Source organism: Trichomycterus rosablanca, chromosome 19, assembly GCF_030014385.1.
Source record: "Trichomycterus rosablanca isolate fTriRos1 chromosome 19, fTriRos1.hap1, whole genome shotgun sequence".
Taxonomy (NCBI): Eukaryota; Metazoa; Chordata; class Actinopteri; order Siluriformes; family Trichomycteridae; genus Trichomycterus; species Trichomycterus rosablanca.
Genome location: NC_086006.1, coordinates 24,943,200 through 24,965,283, shown reverse-complemented (window position 1 = coordinate 24,965,283; position 22,084 = coordinate 24,943,200). Strand labels below are relative to the sequence as shown.

The following is a 22,084-nucleotide window of genomic DNA, read 5'->3' as shown; positions in this document are numbered from 1 at the left end:
TAAATCACTTTATTATGAAGCTAAAATTGTTAAAAAGAACTGTGAGGTCACTATGCTCTTTATGTAAGACTATTGTGAGCCCATATGCTTTTGATTAATAAGACACTCCATTATGAGGTCACCTATGACTACAAGGGCTTAAATCATTAAAAAATAATAATAGACTTTACATAAGACTACTGTGAGGTCTGTGAGCACGGCTTGTTAGTACGTTCCACTGTGAGGTCACTACGCTCTTGTTTATAAGGCGACCTTATGAGGTCATTAGGCTCTAAATTCTATAAGGTCTGACTAAAATCGTTATGTAATTACAACATCGCATTGTGAGGTCAGACGTTCTCATAAATCACTTCATTATAAAGCTAAAATGTGAGGTCACTGCACTCTTCATGCAACACTATTGTGAGGCCATATGCTTTTGATTAATAGAACACTATGACACCTATGACAACAAGAGCTTAAATCACTAAAAAATAATAATAAATAAAGAATACTGTGAGAGGTCAGTGAGCACGGCTTGTTAGAACGTTCCACCATGGGGTCACCATGCGCTGGTTTATATAGCCACCTTATGAGATCATTTGACTCCGTCTGAGTGCACACCCACCTTCACTGTGAGGTAACATCATGCTCTGACTGTAAGGTCATTCGATCAGTTATAACACTGTGTCGTGAGGTCAGACGTTCTCATAAATCACTTTATTCTAAAGCTAAAATTGTTAAAAAGAAGTAAATAAAGAAATGTGAGGTCACTATGCTCTAAACCTAAGACTATTGTGAGGTCTATTGTAGGGCAGTTGTAGCCTAGTGGTTAAGGCACTGGACTAGTAAGCAGAAGGTTGCTGGTTCAAACCCCACCACTGCCAGGTTGCCACTGTTGGGCCCTTAAGCAAGGCCCTTAACCCTCAAAAGCTTAAACTGTATACTGTAAGATGCTTTGGATAAAAGCGTCTGCTAAATGCCGAAAATGTAAATGTCAGTGAGCACGGCTTGTCAGAACGTTCCACTGTGAGGTCACTACGCTCTTGTTTATTTCGCTCCATCTTTGTTCACACTTCACTGTGAGGTAACATCATGCTCTGACTGTAAGGTCATTCGATCAGTTATAACACTGCATTGTGGGGTCAGTTGTATTCATACTCAAAAGCCACTTTATTATAAAGCTACAAGAAAGAAAGAAAGAAATGTGAGGTCACTATGCTCTTTATGTAACACTATTGTGAGGACATTTGCTTTGATTAATAGAACACTATCATAAGGTCACCTATGACTGCAAGGGCTTCACTGTGAGATTAGTTTTCTTTCGGCTGCTTCAGTATTTAGGGGTGTCTACAGTGGAACTGGCACATTTTTTTTCACCGGGACCCTTCCTGACGCAACCCTATTTCTATCCATGCTTGGGACTGGCATTTAGAGTGCACTGACCAGTACATTTCCCAATGTCTAGGATGTTTTAGCCATCCCATCTCTCGAACATTAGCCAAATCTCTAGGATGTTTTAGCCATCCCATCTCTCGAACATGCACACACCCAACCTGCTGATAGTACCATGACATTCGAACCCTGGATCCAGACCTTAGTAGTAGTTTGCTAGTGTACTGTAATGCTAATCCACCCAAACACCAAGAGAGCTTAACTGTAAGACAGTTGGTTTAAATGTTGAAAAATTGCAAGTAGGGTCAAATCCAGGTTGGGCGTCTGGAACACTGCTGTGAGATTAATGCTCTTGGCTTATTAGAGCAGCAGCCTTGGGACTTACTGATGTAGGAACTTCACAGGTAGCTGGTCTCTGACTGATGACCCTCCGTTTGTGAGGTAACATCAGATCTTAAGGTCATTCATCCTGATTCCACATTGTATCGTCACTGATGATGGGGTCCATCATGGGGTCACCACAGACCCCATGATGGACCCGTGAGGGAGCACCTCAGACCCTTACCTCAGACCCTTGGTTATTTAAAAGCTATGTAGCAGAAGCTTTTATCTGAAGCAACTTACAATTATGACTGAATAGAATTGAGCAATAAAAAGATAAGGGCATTGCTCAGGGGCCCAACAGTGGCAACTTGGTGGTGGCTTGGTGGTGGAGGGGTTAGAACCGGCAACCTTCTAATTACTAGTCCAGTATCTAAACCACTGAGCTACCACTGCCCTTAGGCACAGATTGTTAAAACACTCAATCGAACAATCATTAAATATGCCACTGTTTGGTTTACAAGGGTCAGTGGGGCTTGAGAGAGTATTATGCAACTGATGGGGGCACCAGAGTGCACAGGGTAATAGGATACGTCCAAATAATAGATACAGTGCAAAAAATGAAAGCATTAAAAAATAAATGAGCCGACCATATTGGCCAGCTGTACCACAGAGTGATTTCCTTTGTCCATTAAAGTCATTAACAGTTAAGCTTTTAATGTGTCTCACACACACACACACACACACACACACAGGAAGCTGCATCAGCACTTCTTCCTGTATCAGCGAGCTGGATGGTGTCTGAAATATGCCAATGCATATTTTTATTGCTTCTTATCTCAAAGAAGCTTCCAGAGTTACATTTAAAACTAAAACAAACGCTTTCATGAATTTTAAATACAGATTTTGACCATTAGGCAGGCAGAAAGCTTTTAGATGCCATTTATCAAATGAAAAGTGCCGAACATTCTCTCTTTTATCCACTGAAGCCAAGTGAACACATTAAGAATCAAGATTATGATAATCTGCTCTGGTACCTGGGCGAACGTCCAGTAAAGAACCACCAGCGTCCAACAAAGATAATAAAGCAGGATTCCCTTAAAATTCTAGAAGGTGTATTACAGAAAATGGACTTGCGTTTCCGCCCCATTTTCATCCCAATCTGTTTGTATTTCCACCTCGACCGCTTCTTTTCACCTGCACGTGGAGAGGGGATCCGTATTTAAGCAGCTCAATAAAGACACACTATATAGCCAAAAGTATGTGGACACCTGACCATGAGCTTGCTGGACATCCCATTTCCCAGATCCCATGTGATCTGGTCAACTATAACGGTCACTTTTCTAAGAAAGTCTCAGCTGATGTTCCAGTTCATTCCAGAGCTGTTCAGTGAGGCTGAGGTTATTTACATTTACATTTTTAGCATTTAGCAGACGCTTTTATCCAAAGCGACTCACAGTACTGACAGTATATTATCTAAGCAATTGAGGGTTAAGGGCCTTGCTCAAGGCCCAAGAGTGGCAACCTGGCAGTGGTGGGGCTTGAACCAGTGACCTTTTGATTACTAGTCTAGTACCTTAGACTGCTAGGCTACAACTGCCCTGTCAGGGCTCCATGCAGGACACTGAAGTTTCTTTAATTTAAAATCGACCTTTGCACAGAGGCACAATCATGATGAAACAGGAAAGGGCCTTCCTTAAACTGTTACTGCCAGGTTAAAAGCACATCATTTTCTTTATATTACTGATTTATTACACCTGTTTGTGGCAATTGTTGTGGCTGAAACACATGAATTCTTGAATGAAAAAAATTCTTCCAACATTTTAGGCAAGTATCAAGTCTGGCACTTATTTATGTTTTATTATTCAATAGAAGAATAAAAATCCTCATTATTATCAAGGTTTAAAATCACAAAAACTGACATAATTCAATCATTAAACTCAATTATAACTGCCAACAACAACCAACCATGGAAAAGAGAAAATGCTGCTTTTATCAACAAACCAATACACATCCAGAAAAAATCCAAAACATGTTTATAAAAATAACATTTGTGTCCTCCCATGAACACACGTACGGCTTCATCGCATCTCTCGCCGCACATCAGACCCCCTTCATCATGTTAATACGCCTGTAATCCCACTCATCCTACTTCATCATTACGTAACAATGATTCGTAGCCTGTCGGCGAGCGGTCGATTCCAGCCTGCCGTCGCTCTACATCGTAGGCTGTGTATCACGCTGAGCTCAGCTTCGGCTCATAAATCGGACAAGCGAACGTCCAAGTGCCGCAAACCGAGCCGCCCACGTGTGAGATCCTGCAGCGTGGACCGACTCGATGCAGACAGTCCTGCCAGGTCCAACCAACATCTGATGTTTGTGGCATTTGTCCACAGATGATTTAGGGATGAGATCCAGGACACATATTGTATTTTGGAGAAAGGAAGCTTTACATATTGATGATTATAAATACAGTTACTTTAAACGTACGTCACTTTATGTTTTCAATCCATGGAAATAAATCAGAACTGTGAACGTCTCCGTTCCTTTTGGACTACGATGCTGCAGTCTTGGCTAACTAGTTCAGTTCAGCCAGGAGAACATTTATTTATTAGGATTTTAACGTCATGTTTTGCACTTTGGTTACATCCATGACAGGACAGGTAGTTACTGGTTACACAAGATTCATCAGTTCAAGTTTTAATCTCAAACACAGTCATGGACAATTTTGAAACCGGAGCACACAGAGGAAACCCATGCAGACATGGGGAGAACATGCAAAATCCACACAGAAAGGACCCAGACCACTGCACCTGGGAATCAAACCCAAATGAATGTAACCAAAGTGTAAAACATCACACTAAAATTCTAATAACAAACAAATCGCTCCAGTGTTGAGTGATGGTGCCTAAACGTCTGTTTGATAATTTAAGTGTCCATATACTTACGGTGCTGGACTTTTTAACCGTTAAGCTGAGTGCACCATTTTGCAACGTATACACTTCTGCTCCAGCAGATAACACCAACCACCGAGTCGTTATCATCTGATTCTGTTCCGGTTTCCCCCCGATTTTCCTTCAAATGTAGTCGTATCCGATTACCCGATTGCATTACACTTCCTCTCTACTGATGCTGATCTCCACCCTTGACTGAGAAGAGCCGTGACTAACACACGCCCCCTCCGACACGTGTGCAGTAGCCGACTTCATACAGAGACGGAGAGTCACGCACTGATCTCCATTAACCCCCGCCACCTAAGCGCTTCATGCTCCTGTTTTTAACGTCCTTTTCTATCTCACTTCCTCTAACTAAATGTTAAGCCTATTTCAGAGAAATCTGTGTCTATATGAGCTCTTGTAGCACTCAGAATGAACTGAGGTGTCTCAAACTCTGACCTCGTCTCTTTGGTGCTTTCTCCGTGTGGGAAAGATTGATTGTACTACACATTTACAGCCTGGAGAATGTTTTGTCCCCAAATATTAAACCTCTGCGCCGTTGATTTACCTCACACAGTTTTACTCCAGAAAACAACCGGTAACCATGTCAGTGATGGAAAACAAGTCACCATAAGAATACAAATACAAACGTTTGAAAATGATGGCAAACAGGAGCGCTTTCTATTTTTATTTAACGAGTTCTCTTCCCTTAATAATCCAGCTCGTGGTCTCCTCTGTCTCTCTCCTCCTCAGTTCCTCTCTCATTATGTGAGGAGCAGACTGACCGCTGCCGGAGGAATTAAAGGCATTGCGGCCTCATTTGCTTAATGGCAGGAATGGTTTTGGTTGCACACCGGAGCTGATGCGGATTATCTGATTATCTGAACACAGTCCGTCATGAAGGCGTGAAATTCTAGCTATAAAAAGCTGCTACAGCACAAAAGATTCTGAATTATTTATTACGTTAAATCTGACGACCGTCCGGTGTAAAACTTTGATTTATTATTTAAATATAAGTTTATAATTCACTGATGCCTAAGCCACCCCTGGCCAGGAGTGTACGAGAGCATAACTGGACCTGCACTATCTTGGATTGTATTCGTCTTCCCGACTAATCAAAGTCTGAACTGTCTGTAAGCCTTCCCGAACAACCCCCCCCAACACGCGCGCACGCGCACACACACACACACACACACACACACACACACATCTCTAAGTACTTTAGGTATCAAGCAAGAGCGAGAATAAAACGCCTTTATATGTCTTATCTACAGATACACGAAGGGCAAAGTTTCGGACTAGTAATCAGAAGGTCTCTGGTTCAAACCCCACCACTGCCAAATAGCTGCTGTTGGGCCCTTGAGCAAGGCCCTTTACCCTTGTTCAGACTGTATAGTCATGGTGCTGTAAACCGCTTTGGATAAAGGCGTCTGCTAAATGCAGAAATACATGTGTACGGTACAGTGAAGCTTGGGTCAGCGATTGTACAGCATCCCTGCATCTGAGAGGGTTAAGGGCCTTGCTCAAGGGCCCAACAGAGCCAGCATGGCAGACCCACAATTTAAACCCACAATCTTCTGAATGACAGCCCAAAGCTCTTTCCACCATGTGACCACTGTTTCACTTCATTTTGTCCACATGGACAAATAGAGGGCAGCACGGTGGCCTCACAGCAAGAAGGTCCTGGGTTCGATCCCCAGGCGGGGCCGGTCCGGGTCCCTTCTGTGTGGAGTTTGCATGTTCTCCCCGTGTCTGTGTTGGTTTCCTCCGGGAGCTCCGGTTTCCTCCCACAGTCCAAAAACATGCAGTCAGGTTAACTGAAGACACTGAATTGCCCTATAGTTGAGTGTGTGTGTGTGCCCTGCGATGGACTGGCACCCTGTCCAGGGTGTTATTGTGTGCCTTGCGCCCATTGAAAAGCTGGGATATGCTCCAAAAACAAGTCTGCTATGAATTCCAAGCTTCTCTAACACAAGTGCTCACGTTCAAGCAAGCTTCTTTATGGGCCAAGCAAGAAGGCATCTTAAAAAACAATAAAAGTTTACAGCTCCTGAGTCCTGAGTGTTGAGAAGCTTGCATCATTGAGCTGAAACGATATCAGGCTTTCCCGTCCTGGCTGCTGCGCCAGTGAAATGCCGCACAGCACTTTCGTCACCACAGCCACCTTCTTTCCTGCTGCCACTTATGCACAATATGTCAGATAGTGCACATGACACATATGATGAACACGGTATAAAGTCAAGTATTTAAAAAAGGCCCCCCGAGCAGCACACAGACTGAGATTCTGAAGGTCTGGCTTCACCGGAGCGACACTGAACTCAGCTTGTTAAAAAAGTAAAACTAATGCTGCAAGATTCATCCGACAACGTGCACCAGCCTGACAGAGCATCTGGATCTGCAGCTCAGTGTCAACTCGTGTCCTTTCAAAAGTTTTCTAACAAGGCAAAAAAAAGTACAACAGCCCTGCACGACCTCGCCGGAGAGGGAGCGAGAGGCGAGATTTGGAGCGCGAGCGGTACTAGAAGGCACGGCACCGTCTCTGAAGGAAGCGAAAACGAGAGAGCAGCTCCGGGAGCGTGTCGGAAAGAGACTTCTGAAATCCGACAGACTCCGGAGGCAAGAGCGTCAGGGAAAAAAAGAAGCAGTGGAGCTAAAACAGAGCGTAATAAAAAATAAATGCATGCTGGAATGAGAGGTCGGAGGTTTAATAAGTGTGAGGCACAAATGAACCCGGTATTTTGTACCTAAATGCTTCATCTGGGTCTGTTTGGTCTGTCGTTACTCAGAAACAAATGATGCAAGGGGGGAAAAAAACCCCCCTTCACCTTCAGTCCAGCTCCAGGCATTACACAGGCACTACCTCAGGGCAGGACCCCACATGGGTTGTCAGAGGAACAAACACACATCATTCCATCATAATTCATTGATGGATCCTCGATATCTGCTTTATTCTGGTCGGGGTTCCAGTGAGTTTAAGCCCTACACACTTACTCTATCAAAAGAAGCCAATCCATCTAACAGCATGTATTTTTGTTATGCATTTTTGTCCCAATTTAGGGTAGCCAATTTATTGCTGGCATCCAAGGAGGGTGTGTATTCACCTGACACACACTCCCTTAGACATGTGCGCGGTCCACCAATCCCTTCTTATTCACCCATACTCAGCTTAACGTACAGAGAGCCACGCCCCACTCTCTGCGCTCCTCCACTTTCTGTACAAGTGCCCTGAGGACCCAAGGTCCTTACACAGAATTGATAAGCCCACCCCTTAGACTGGTCTTTTCCACCATGCAGACTGGAGGCCAATTTCATCTGCTGCAGGAATTAGGGGGCCCAGCCCAGGGAGCTCAGAATGCCGGGGCCAGTTTGCTGGCGGATTATCTCGATGTGCCACCTGGGCACCTAATAGTAGGAAAATAGAAAAGCTGTCGGAGTGAGGCACCAACACTACCTGCTGCACCACTGCGCCTGGCCAAACATACTAGCGCATTTAACCTAAGTGTACGGTTGGTCCACAGACAGTAGACGGGTGTGTCAAGGCCCACTGGAGCTCCTGGTCTAGTGGTTGAGACGCTACTCCACTCCCAAATTCAGCCGAATGTTTCCACAGGCTGACGTATCTGGGGCATGTTTAATGATTAAGGTGTGCAAGCGGCTTGATGCTAAACAGCGACATTTTTCTCTTTCCATTTACATCTTCTGCATTTTATCCAAAGCGACTTACAGTACTGTGAATGTAATTCGTCTAAGCAATTGAAGTTTAAGAGCCCTGCTTAGGGGCCCAACAGTGGCAACCTGGCAGTGGTAGGGCTTCAACCAGCGACCTTTTCATTACTAGTCCAGCACCTTAACCACCAGAAATTGGAAAATTACTTACATTGTTTGAAACTTCATTTGGGATACAAGACCTATCACATCAGAGATATAAAGACTAGTCTGGTGCACATCACCTCTCATTTAAAGAACTAAAGCAGGTACCAAAAAGTGGTTTGGTTCATCATACCAAACTCGTCCTCACTGATGGATCACAGCTGGCAGAAGTAGAGAACTGAGTGCCCTTCGTTCGGAGCCAGACTTTGGCCATCGTTTTAAGTCAGTTTGTGCTGCGTCAGCACAGACTTGGCAACCCTCAGGGTCTGGCTGAGCATGAAAAAGGCACAGGGCAAAAAAAAAATCAGACGCACGGTAAGACCAGCAGTGTCCGATCGATTCGGCTCTGGTGTGTCAGGGTGTGTCTTTGTGCCAATAAAGGTCTATCAGAATTATTATTATTATTATTTATATATTATTAACGCAACACAAAACGAAATACAGTTCATTCATGGAAATGGTGGTAATCTGGTCCCACTGTGGTTTACGAGAAATCACGTAAAGCCTCCACAAGAGGGCGCTCGTGTACAAGTTCATTTCTCCTTTATGTTTCTGTTGAAATGAGTTTATTATTATGACCCTGCCAGTTTTAAGTGAGCACATGAAAAAGAAAGCTCTGGGCAGATGAATGTATAAATGGGACTCGCGCTGCCACCTGGGTTGACCCGAATGAACAGATTTTCTTTCGACGAACAGCCCCTGAATAACGAAAGCTAAAGAGTTATTAAAAGAGTGTGTGGCACCACATCTGTACAGATGTGCTGCTAGTGCCTGTTATTCAACTAAACATGCATTCATAAACACTCGCTCACGTGCCGGGTAGTAATTGCTTTTTAATTATCTCTAAGCTCTTAATCCTGGTGATTTATAAAGGCTCAGATGGACGAGTAAAGCAAACGCACAGTAATCCTGATACAGACGGGTTAAGAACTGGGTCATCATCATCATCATCATCATCATCATAATCGTCATCGTCCATATGGCTCTGCGGCGCTCCGAGATGTGGATTGATGGGCGGCGTTAGCGGTGTTTAGAGCCGGAATCAGAAGTGGCAAGTACAGCTCAGTGAAACATCAGCATCAATTTAACGTCTCAGAGTGAGGTCAAAAGTTTACATACACGCCGGAAACATCTCTCATTACCAACCTGTCAGTGTTTATATTTATTCTGAGAGCACTAAAGAGAGTTTTTACAAGCTCTCACACACACACACACACACACACACACACACACACACACACACACACACACACACACACACTATAAAAAACCCCAAGACTCCGGCACTGAATTCGAGCTTAGTCACGATCTCATCTCACACTCCAGCTAAGTTCACACTCACACAAATGAAGTCCTATCAAGTCCGATCTACAGCAGCCCACGGTGATGGAACGTTAACTCCAACACACACATACACACTCACTCACTGTCAGTCTCGTTCGCCCTCACTGTGTATGTGTGTGTGTGTGTGTGAGAGTTGGTAACTCAGTATGTTAATCACTGCCATCCGAGCAGAGAAACACCATATCTGAACTCATAGCTTCTATCAAGTGTTTTTATTATTTCTTACTGTAATATATGATTTCAATTATTTATCTAATTTTATTAATATTAATAATGTTTATTGTTACTTTATTAGTATTGTATTAGTATTATTTTTACTATTATTATTACTATTATTAATTTATAGTATAAATTTTTAGTATAACTTATTTATGTTACTTTTATAATTATATTATTATTACAATTATTACTGTTATTTTATTAATATTATTTTTACTAGTATTATTACTATTATCAATATTATTAATGCTTATTGTTAGTTTTATAATTAATTATTATTAGTTATATTTTTAAAATTGTTAATAATATTATCTTTTACTGTTATTACTGCTTTTATCAACACACTAAGTATTTATAAAAAATAACAATAAACATTAATACCGTTATTTTATCAGTATTTTTTATTAATATTATTTTACTATTATTATGACTATTATCATTATTATTAATGTTTATTGTTACTTTTACAATAAATTATTATTATTGTTATTTTATCAGTATTTTTATTAGTATTTTTACTATTATTACTATTATAAATAGTATTAATGTTTATTGTTACTTTTATAATTTATTATTATCATTACTGTTATTTTATTAATTTTTTATTAGTATTTTTTTACTATAATTATCACTATTATTAATATTATTCATGTATAATCTTACTTTTATAATAATTATTATTATATTTTTAGTATTTTAATTAGTATTATTATTACTATTATTATTACTATTGTCAATATTAATTTTTCGTTACTTTTATAATTAATTAATATTAATGTTATTTTATTAATAATTATTACTATTATTATTACTATTATTAATACTACTGTTATTATTATAATATTTAATTTACTTGTTTGTTATTACAAATTGTTATTGGTTTTCATGCAGAACTGTAATAACTACAAAATGTAAAATTTACTGCTCTGGCAACACGGGTCTCCCAGTCATGCCAATAAAGTTATTTAAATTAGAAAAAAACAATTGAGTGTAATGAAGAGAACATGAATCAGTGCATGTGATTCTGAACACCATATTTTACACAGACAGTCGAGGGAATAAACGGACACACAGGTGAATACACACAGACACTTGGACCGACTCTCCGCCCAGCAGACTGTCTGTCAGTCACCCAGATTGATGGACGGCCGGCCAGTCATCCAGAGAAACAGTAGAAGAGCCAGACATCCAGACAGACAGTCGGTCGGTCACACAGACAGACAGACAGAGACGTTACAGACGAACACACACACACGAAGGTAAACAAACACACTGGGACAGACTGAAACACAAACGCAGCCCTCCAAAACACACACACACACAAAGCCATGTGTACACAGTCAAAATACAAATCAGAGTGACTGAATGAGAACCATCACATGATTATAATCAGGACTCTGATTGGACGAGACAAGACAAGAGTCCATGAGATGTTCTGCCGAGCTACACTGTACAAGGTCTGGATCTGGTTCATTTATAAACATCTGCAACTTGATCAGAATGGCAGTTAATGTCAAATAAGCGCCCTTCTAGATTAGGCAAGACCTGACCTAGGCAGTGTAGCTGTAGTTTTACATTTCCTAAACTTCTAAATGATTAATTGAGCTGAAAACTGGGAGACGTTCAGTACTGTTGAGATGCTCTCAGATCTTCTACAGGTCTGTGATTCGATATGATTGCATCCCTGACATGTTGAATGTTTTTATCTTGGTTTTGACGGCCTCTGGCATACTGACAGACCTTACAAAGAAGTTTTACATGTTTGTCTCAGTGTGGGTTTTCCGATCTCATAAAACCAAGCAGAAAATTAATTGTACGCTCTAAATTACTCCCGGGAGTGAGGCGTGAGGTTTTAAAACCCTGGGTGGCGACCCTTTGGTGGGTTGCAAGCCAAAAATAAATAAATAAATAAATAAAACTTCTTTGTGAGCGCCCCCTTGTGGCAGCTTTATGTTACATCTTGTAAACCACAAGTGAGACCAGATTGTACAGAGCAGAGCAGAGAGATAAAGATGAATTGTTTTGTGTTGCCTGGTTTGAGTATAAATCATGAATGTGGGTCGCTTGAAGAAAGTTAGAAACACCCTGTGGTATCCTGTCCACCAAACAGACGGATCCACTGAGAACCTATCAAGCATGAATGAGTAAAAATAAAGTGAAATTTTCAGCACCACTCACTAAACCTCATGAATTGTGATGTCTTCCCTTAAAAAAAGCCCTGAAATGTGAAGGATCAGCCTGTTACAGTAATATTACCACCTGTAGTTCTTCTCAATCACGTCTCTATTATCGTATCGTTTACTGCAAAACTCCACAGGGACCCAATTACTGAGGAGAAGAGAATCTGGAAGCCTCCAGGGTATAAAAATAACCAGGTGAAGAAGCTCCAACACAGTGAAATCAAATCCTTTACAGTTACACACAACAGGAAAATCATTTATATTTACACAGAACTTCATTTTTAAGGAAAACAAAAGCCTGATGAGTCTCAGCATCACTGATCCATTGTGCACATCATCCACCGCTTCCTTTCAGAGATGATACAGACGATACGGTAATCAATAATAAACTCGGATATTCCGCTAGCACACCAGCGCAGAGATTCTGAACTCCTCGGTTGCCACCGGTCGGCTGGGGGCGCCATTTAGCGGGCATAATTGGCAGTGCCTGCAGCAGATATGTTTCTGCTTAAGTGGGATGACCAGACTATGTGGGCAGGGTCTTCAAATGCTGTGTGAGGACCCTGATTGGCGGGTAGTGGCACCTGTGCAGAATGCACGGGTGTAAAAGGGTTCTGTTAAAAGTTGCGCACAGATCGGAGGTGTGCACAGCGATATAAACCCTGGAGCCCAGGACCCTAAAGCCCAAGACCCTGAGGGTCAGGACCCTAAAGCCCACGACCATGGAGCACAGGACCCTGGAGCCCAATACCATAAAGCCCAGGACCCTGGAGCCCAGGACCCTAAATCCCAGTACCCTGAGACCCAGGACCTTAAATCCCAGTACCCTGAGACCCAGGACCTTAAATCCCAGTACCCTGAGACCCAGGACCCTGGAGCCCAAGACCCTTAAACCGAGAACCCTGGAGCCCAAGACCATAAATCCCAGGACCTAGAAGACCAGGACCCTAAAGACCAGGACCCCGGAGCCCAGGACCCTAAAGCCCAGGACCCTGAAGACCCAGGACCATAAAGCCCAGGACCCTGAGACCAAAAACCTTGAAGACCAGGACCATAAAGCCCAGGACCCTGAGACCCAAAACCCTGAAGACCAGGACCATAAAGCCCAGGACCCTGAGACCCAAAACCCTGAAGACCAGGACCATAAAGCCCAGGACCCTGAGACCCAAAACCCTGAAGACCAGGACCATAAAGCCCAGGACCCTGGAGTGCAGGACCCTAAATCCCGGGACCCTAAAGCCCAGGATCCTGAAGCCCAGGACTTTAAATCCCAGGATCCTAAAGTCCAAGATGCTAGGGCTGTGTGGTATCTACACTACCTGCTGTGCCCCTGTACAAAACCACAAACCTCTTAAACTGATGTACTGATGATTTAAGTGATCACATGTATCTAAGAGTGGCACAGCTGGTTGAGTGTCGCTCAATAACATGCCTCCTTTAGATCCTTTTTTTGGTACCTTCCAAAGCAATGCAGAAGGTGGATTGAATGCCTTAAGTTCCCCCTTGATGTACATAAGCAAGTGAATGTGAGTGTTCTTGTGTATTCTTGCCTAATGCCTGGTGATTCCAGACAGCAAGGGACGCACTGTGGCCCTGACCAGGATGACCGCTAAGGCTGTATATTATCAGCAAACCAAGATCAAACAGAAAGCCAAACAACAAAGTGACAAACATCAAAGAGACAAACAACAAAGTGAACTCCGAATGACCTTCCATCCAAAACAAAGAAAAAACCGCCGGCGGAGTGTGTGTGTGTGTGTGTGTGTGGCGTGACTGACCTTGCAGAGTTTCTGGTAGCGTGGTGAGGTGATGGCCATCCTCTGAAGCCGGTGTAGGAACAGCACCACTTTCTGCAGAGAAGTCCTCACCACAGCCATCATCCTAGCACGACCGGCGCCACACTGCCAGCGCCGCGCTATACGCATCCTAATGCGCACACGCACGCACGCTCGCACACACGTGTGCGCTCACATCCCCCGCCGAGCGCCGCACGAGCCGTGACCAACCCCGACCGGCATGCCCCGCACACACACACACACACGCCGAGCGGCTTCACTGATCCGTTCAGTCCGGCGGCGCCACGGTGACCGCGCCGGTGGAGAAGAGGACTGGTACAGGAGGACAACGAGGAGAGTGAACGAGGGACATGTGGAGGAGAAGAGAGATATACAGAGTGAGAGTGCACGCGAGAGAGAAAGAGAGAGAGAAAGAGAGAGAGAAAGAGAGAGAGACTGAATGGACCATAGAGGATGAAAAGAGAATCAGAAACAAATAAAACAAAGCAGGTAAAAGAGGGAAAAATGACCTGCTACCTGAACAAAGATTTAAAAAAATGAGAGTGCATAAGAGTGAGAGAGAGAGAGAGAGAGAGAGAGAGAGAGAGAGAGAGAGAGAGAGAGGAATGATTTTCCTGCTGTTTCTGAGAAACTGAATGGACCACAGAGAATCAGAAACAAATAAAACAAAGAAGGTCAAAGAGGGGAAAATGACCGGCTACCTGAAAAGAAGATTTCAAAAAAATGAGAGTGCACGAGAGAGAGAGAGAGAGAGAGAGAGAGAGAGAGAGAGAGAGAGAGAGAGAGAGAGAGAGAGGACTGGTTTTCCCGTTGCTATTGAGAGAAAAGCGACGTAGACAATAAAGGAGAGAAGAAAACAAAAAGAGGGTCTGAGGGGACAGTTGCTCTGGGGAGAGAGAAACAAGGAGCTGAGAAAAATAGGAATAAAAGAAAAAAAAAATGGTGATGTGATATGAAATGATGGGCCTGCTTCTGGAAGATGGAGAGAACAACAGAAGATCAAAGACAAAGAAGTGATTAAATAAAAGAGGAAGAAAAGAAACAAAGATAATAAGAATAATTGACGTATGGAGGGTTGCTCTGAGGAGAGAGATAATGGACGAGAGACATACAGTATGAAGAGAGAGAGAGAGAGAGAGAGAGAGAGAGAGAGAGAGAGAGAGAGAGAGAGAGATGCTAATGATGGACAAAATGAGACAAGTACAGAGAACTATAACTGACCCACATACGGTCACTTACAGGAGAGAAAAATCATTACACTGGTCAGTTCTACTAATTCATTCTCTGAATTTTCCCAGAGATGGAATGGATGAGGATGGGCACATTGAGCCATGAGTCTTAAGACACCAAGAATGGGATTTGCATCGAGAAATGAGTGCAGACCAATTTTCTGAAATGACCTTTCCAGTTAAAAACCAATAGCGAGCCGCTCAGGTGGCGCAGCGGTAAGACACGCTAGCACACCAGAGCTGGGATTTCAAATACATCGTATCAAATCTCAGCTCTGCCATCCGGCTGGACTGGGCGGCTATATGAACAACAAGTGGATTGTTGTTATTACAGGGTGGGATGATCCGGATAGGGACCTCATAACTGATGCAACTACGACCTCTGCTGGCTGATTAATGCCGTCTGCACAGAGTCGAGGAATAATGCTGATCGGTGCAAAGTGGTGACATACTGGTTCAAAATGAGCTTTTTAGATGAACTTAAAACTGGGAGTCGAATTGAGGGAAAATAGTCGGAGTCTTAAGACATCAAGAATGGGATTTGCATCAAGTAATGAGTGCAGACTGATAAACTGAAATGACCTTTCCAGTTAAAAACAATAACAAAAGAAGCAGCAATAAAATACACTAGCCCACCAGTGTTGAGATCTCGAGATAAAACTAGCCGACCAGGTGCCTACACACAGACATAATTGACTAACGTCTGCAATAACGGCCTCTGCTTGATGGTCGATGGCATCTGAGTCTGGGGATAATGGAGAGCAGTGCATGACTCTCCGTACGCAATACTGCTCTCTGTGTGAATCACCAATAACCAGGGTAATTAAATATTAGGTAATAACATTATCAGCATTTAGCAGACACCTTTATTCATTTGACTTACAATTGAAACTGAATACATTATAAGCAATTAAGTGTTAAGGGCATTGATCGAGGGCCCAAGAGTGCCAAGCTGTCAGATGTGAGGCTTGAACCAGCAACCTTCTGATTACTAGTCCTGTACCTTAACTGCTGAGCAAAGATGAGCTTACATATAAATATTATTTGTGATTAAGTATAAATATTATTGAATTCAATCAGCTAGACAGTTCTTGTTTTTTAAGGCCAATCCTAATCCAATTAATTGTGCTAATAAGCAGAATAAGATGCCATGATGTGTAACATAACATACAGTGTATCACAAAAGTGAGTACACCCCTCACATTTCTGCAAATATTTTATTATATCTTTTCATGGGACAACACTATAGAAATAAAACTTGGATATAACTTAGAGTAGTCAGTGTACAACTTGTATAGCAGTGTAGATTTACTGTCTTCTGAAAATAACTCAACACACAGCCATTAATGTCTAAATAGCTGCAACATAAGTGAGTACACCCCACAGTGAACATGTCCAAATTGTGCCCAAAGTGTCAATATTTTGTGTGACCACCATTATTATTCAGCACTGCCTTAACCCTCCTGGGCATGGAATTCACCAGAGCTGCACAGGTTGCTACTGGAATCCTCTTCCACTCCTCCATGATGACATCACAGAGCTGGTGGATGTTAGACACCTTGAACTCCTCCACCTTCCACTTGAGGATGCGCCACAGGTGCTCAATTGGGTTTAGTCCATCACCTTTACCTTTACTTGACACATGACACCAGGGAGGGACAACGACACATTTGGGCACAATTTGGACATGTTCACTGTGGGATGTACTCACTTATGTTGCCAGCTATTTAGACATTAATGGCTGTGTGTTGAGTTATTTTCAGAAGACAGTAAATCTACACTGCTATACAAGCTGTACACTGACTACTCTAAGTTATATCCAAGTTTCATGTCTATAGTGTTGTCCCATGAAAAGATATAATGAAATATTTGCAGAAATGTGAGGGGTGTACTCACTTTTGTGATACACTGTACATACCACAGCAGTGTTACATGTTATAACTGTACTAGGTGAGTTAAAAACTGAAGAGCCAAAAAACAGCTCAATTGATATGAATAAAAAAAACCCTCATAATACAGTGACCTTTGTGAAATGGTAATTCGATCAAATTCAAGTACCAGAGCAAAACATCACATCAGAGCAGTAAAGCGACGAAGCCTGACGCTCAAGGTGACGCAGAATCAAGGAAAACAGCACAGAGTCCGTCTTAGAAAAATTATCCTCAGCTTATCATCTGTAAGAAGCTCAAAAGGAAATAATAACCAGAATTTTCAGCAGTGTCTGAATGATGTAAATGACACAGAGTAAAGGAAAGAACACGAGCAAAAAAGACCAGAAGCGAGAAAGCAAAATAATGTAGTCAGAATGATCCTGCTGCTTGTGAGAGCTGGAGTAAATAACCCAGGATTAACAAAGCAACAAACAAGAAGACAAAAGAATAAAGCAAAAGGAGGAGAAGCAGGAGAAAGAGAAACGTAAGCACGGATGATTCCTGCTGCTTTTGAGAGAGCTGGTGATCAGAGTATAAAGGAATAAACACTAAACAAAACACAACAAAATAAAACTAAAAGCAAACGTGTTAAATGAGCTTTCACTGAGAAGAGAGAAACTAGATCTGAGAGCGAGAGGGAGATGGAGGTAATGCTCCCTCACGCACCATCGAACAAGGAATTACATCTGAGACTGAGAATCAAAAAAAGAGCACGGGAGAGAGAATGAGGGAATAACGAGAGAGAGAGAATGAGAGAATGGGAGAGAGAGAGAGAGAGAGAGAGAGAGAGAGAGAGAGAGAGAGAGAGAGAGAGAGAGAGAGAGAGAGAGAGAATAACGAGAGAGAGAATGAGAGCGAGAGAGAGAAAAAGAGAGAGAGAATGAGGGAATAACAAAAGAGAGTATAAAAAAGAGAATGAGTGAGAGAATGAGGGAATAACGAGAGAGGGAGAGAGAGAGAGAGAGAGAGAGAGAGAGAGAGAGAGAGAGAGAGAGAGAGAGAGAGAGACAGAATAAAAAGGGCATAAGAGAGAGAATGAGAAAACAAGAGAAGAGAGAGAGAGAGAGAGAGAGAGAGAGAGAGAGAGAGAGAGAGAGAGAGAGAGAGAGAGAGAGAGAGAGAGACAGAGATAAAAAGGCATGAGGGGGAGAATGAGAGAATAATGAGAGCGGGAGAGAGAGAATCAAAAAAGGGCATGAGAGAGAGAATGAGGAAATAACAAGAGAGAGACACACAGAGACAGACAGAAAGAGTGAGAGAGGATGAGAGAGCGGGAAAGAGAGAAAGGAATAGTGACAGACAGAAAGAGACAGACAGAGAGAGTAATCTGCAAATCCCGGCCTGACACTAAATAAAACGGAAGTTAAATTTCTTCTCTATGCGGATGACCTGGTGCTGCTGTCGCCCACAGAAAAGGGGCTTCAGCAGCATCTGGATCTGCTGGAGAAGTACTGTCAGACCTGGGCCCTGACAGTAAATCCTGATAAATCTAAAATCATGATCTTCCAAAAGAAAGCCAGATCTCAGGAAAGCAGATATACTTTCAATCTAGGAGACACCGCCCTAGACCACACCCTTTCTTATGATTACCTGGGGCTCAAAATCAGCGCCTCAGGAGGCTTCGGTCTGGCAGTGGATGCACTGAAACAGAAGGCCTGCAGAGCCCTCTATTCAATTAAAAACAAATTCATTAAGATTGACATCCCAATTAGAATCTGGTTAAAGATTTTTGATAGTATAATCCTGCCCATTGCGCTATACGGTAGTGAAGTATGGGGTCCACTCAGTCATCATGACTACACTAGATGGGACAAGCATCCCGCTGAAGTCCTGCATGCAGAATTCTGCAGAATGATTTTACATGTACAAAGAAAAACCCCAACCAACGCATGCAGGGCTGAATTAGGCCGATACCCATTAATTATTAATATTAAAAAAAGAGCCCTTAAATTCTGGATGCACCTAAAATCCAGTCCCACAACAAGCCTGCAGTTTCAGGCACTCCTATCCCAAGAGCTCTACCCTGAAAAGAGTCCCCTGTGTCAGCTGGTCCAGAGACTGCCCAACACTCTGACCCCTAACAACCCTAACTCTCTGACCAGCACTGCTTCCCAAACACCAATCAGGATCACCCAAATTATCAAACACCTCAAAAACACTTATCTGGAACATTGGACAACCCAAACTCAATCCCAAAACAGACTGAACTGCTATCTGACCCTAAAACATGAATACAACCTGGCCACGTATCTCTTCACTGTCCGAGATACGAAGCAGAGACACATTCTCACCAAATACAGACTGAGTGACCACAGCCTGGCCATCGAGAGAGGCAGGTTAAAAAAGTCCTGGATCCCCAGAGAGGAGAGACTGTGTGGTCACTGCAGGACAGGTGAGGTTGAGACAGAGGTGCACTTCCTTCTAAACTGCCCAAAATACACAACAATTAGACACAAATATTTTGATCAGTTTGGAAGAGAGGTGAGCGGCTTCAGAACGCTGACAGACAGCGAGAAACTGGCCATTATATTAGGAGAGGGACCATCAGCCTCCACTGCAGCCAGATATGTACAGGAGTGTCACACACTCCGGGACAGTGAGTGAAACACCAGATCATCCCCCCACCCACCCCCCGCACACACACCACACACAACACACACACACACACATCACACACCCACCACACACACACTAATATTTTCTCTTTTTTTTGTGTGAATAATTGTCTAATTACATAATGAATTTTTTATTACCATTTTTTTTCTATGTATATACTTGTTCTTTTTTTCAAATATTTATATATACTAATGTAAGCTTTGACAATACAAATATGTAAATTTGTCATGTCAATAAAGCAAATTGAATTGAATTGAATTGAATTGAGTAAAAAAGGAAATGAGAGTGAGAATGAGGGAATAATGAGAGAGGAAGAGAGAGACAGAAAGAGTAAGAAAAGGGTGTGAGACTGGGGGGGGGGCACAATGGCTCGGTGGGTAGCACGGTCACCTCACAGCAAGGTCCTGGGTTTGATTCCCAGCTGGAGCGGTCCGGGTCCTTTCTGTGTGGAGTTTGCATGTTCTCCCCGTGTCTGTGTGGGAGCTCCGGTTTCCTCCCACAGTCCAAAGACGTGCAAATGACGTTAATTAGAGATGCAAAATTGTGCATGACTGTGTTTGACATTAAACTTGAACTGATGAATCTTGTGTATTGAGTAACGTTCCTGTCATGAATGTAACCAAAGTGTAAAACATGACGTTAAAATCCTAATAAATAAAAATTAAAATTTCCTGTATATGATAGATTTATTATGGCTGTTAGCAACTGTTGTGGCTAAAACACATGCATTCAAAAATTAGAAGGGGTGTCCGGATACTTTTGTCCGTATAGCGTACGTCCTCCTGTCCCTTCGTCCCTCCGTCCTTTAACATGTTCTGTGCAGAATGTGACTGAAGGTGAACTTTAATCTGCATAAAACATTAAGAGGATCCTGACATCTATTCCAAGCTCCCTGTATTTGGTGTGTGTGTGTGTGTGTGTGTGTGTGTGTGTGTGAGTGTATCATAGTGACGTCAGGGCGTCATAATGTTAGTGGTCGGACCCCGTCAGTGACCCTGATGAAATGATAAAAGCACTTTTAGCAGCACGCTAACCCCACTGAACCGAGGCGGAGACGGGAACACGACGGCAGGAAATGAACAGTGAACAGCAGCTCTGGAAACGGTTACTCAGGCAACGTACACATCATACTTAAGTACATTAGCTGGTCAAAAGTACTTGGACACCCCCTGTTAGTTATGCTTAGGTGTTACAGCCACACATATCGCTCACAGATGTATGTAACTGATAATATACATAAATTAATAAATGACGTGCTTCCAAACCCTTTCCTGTTCCTGCACCCCTGTGTTTACACTCTTATGGGATGTTTCAGGCAGGAATGCTCTGAATAGGGTGACCCATCATAAAGCTTCAGACACCACCCCCCCCCCCCCCCCCACCCCCCATCTCAGACACAGCCAATCACGTCTGTGTAGATACCCAACCAGCAGATAGCAGCGCTAAGTTCCGAACCCAGACCAGTGTAACCCGTTTAGTTCATCTTTAAACACAGATCTGTAAGACAATACCGTTCAGATTTACAGCTAAAGCATGGCTTCTGAAGTGTTAGGACGCTGATATACCTAAAGACTATTGATCCACAGATGCCTTTCTTTCAGCCGATATCGATTTCTGGTTCTCAGGTGTCAGCTGGTAGAGCGTAACGATACGGATTCGGTGCGTGTGTGTCATCCATAACAATCCAAGAAAATCAGCAGTTTCTGAAATACTCAAACCTAGAATACTAGTCAACTGGAACCTCCAACTTTGATTAGATTAGATTAGATTCAACTTTGTCATTACACATGTACAGGTACAAGGCAACGAAATGCAGTTTAGCATCTGAGCAGCAAGTGCAGGATAAACGGTATCTACGATATACATTATTTACAGGATATGGGCTGTGGTATGAACAAGATATACAGGTGAATATATTATTGAATGTACTATAAACAAGATATATAGCTAAAGACATAATATACAGATTAAGATAAGGTGCTGTGCAGATTAAAGTGATACAGATTAAGGTGCTATGAACATAATAGAGGAATGTACTGTTTATATAAAACATAGTAAACTGATGTATACGGTATAGATGGAAATTATGAACAAATGAGATATGAACAAATGACGTATGAGGTATGTACCAATGATATATTATACTAAGCAGAAAAAAGATTGTAGTGCAGCCTTTACCAGGAGGAGAGATGTGGGGGGTTAACGAAGGACAGAGTTCAGTATGGAGACAGCTCTGGGGAAAAAGCTGTTCACCTATAAACCCCTATA

At 42.6% G+C, this 22,084-nt stretch overlaps 1 protein-coding gene across 8 annotated transcripts in view; it reads right to left on the bottom strand.

The window, feature by feature from the left end:
* The window catches only part of LOC134333277 (utrophin-like), a 200,784-nt gene that overhangs the window by 89,803 nt on the left and 88,897 nt on the right, over positions 1–22,084 (bottom strand). Inside the window, exon 1 of one of the 8 annotated variants that reach the window (XM_063015185.1) lies at positions 14,023–14,357. The exons of the other annotated variants lie outside the window; for them this stretch is intronic. Coding sequence (XP_062871255.1) covers positions 14,023–14,169 — 147 coding nt within the window. The 5' untranslated portion in view covers positions 14,170–14,357. Of the gene's footprint in view, positions 1–14,022; positions 14,358–22,084 lie in introns of those variants that run through there. 8 annotated transcript variants of the gene reach the window in all.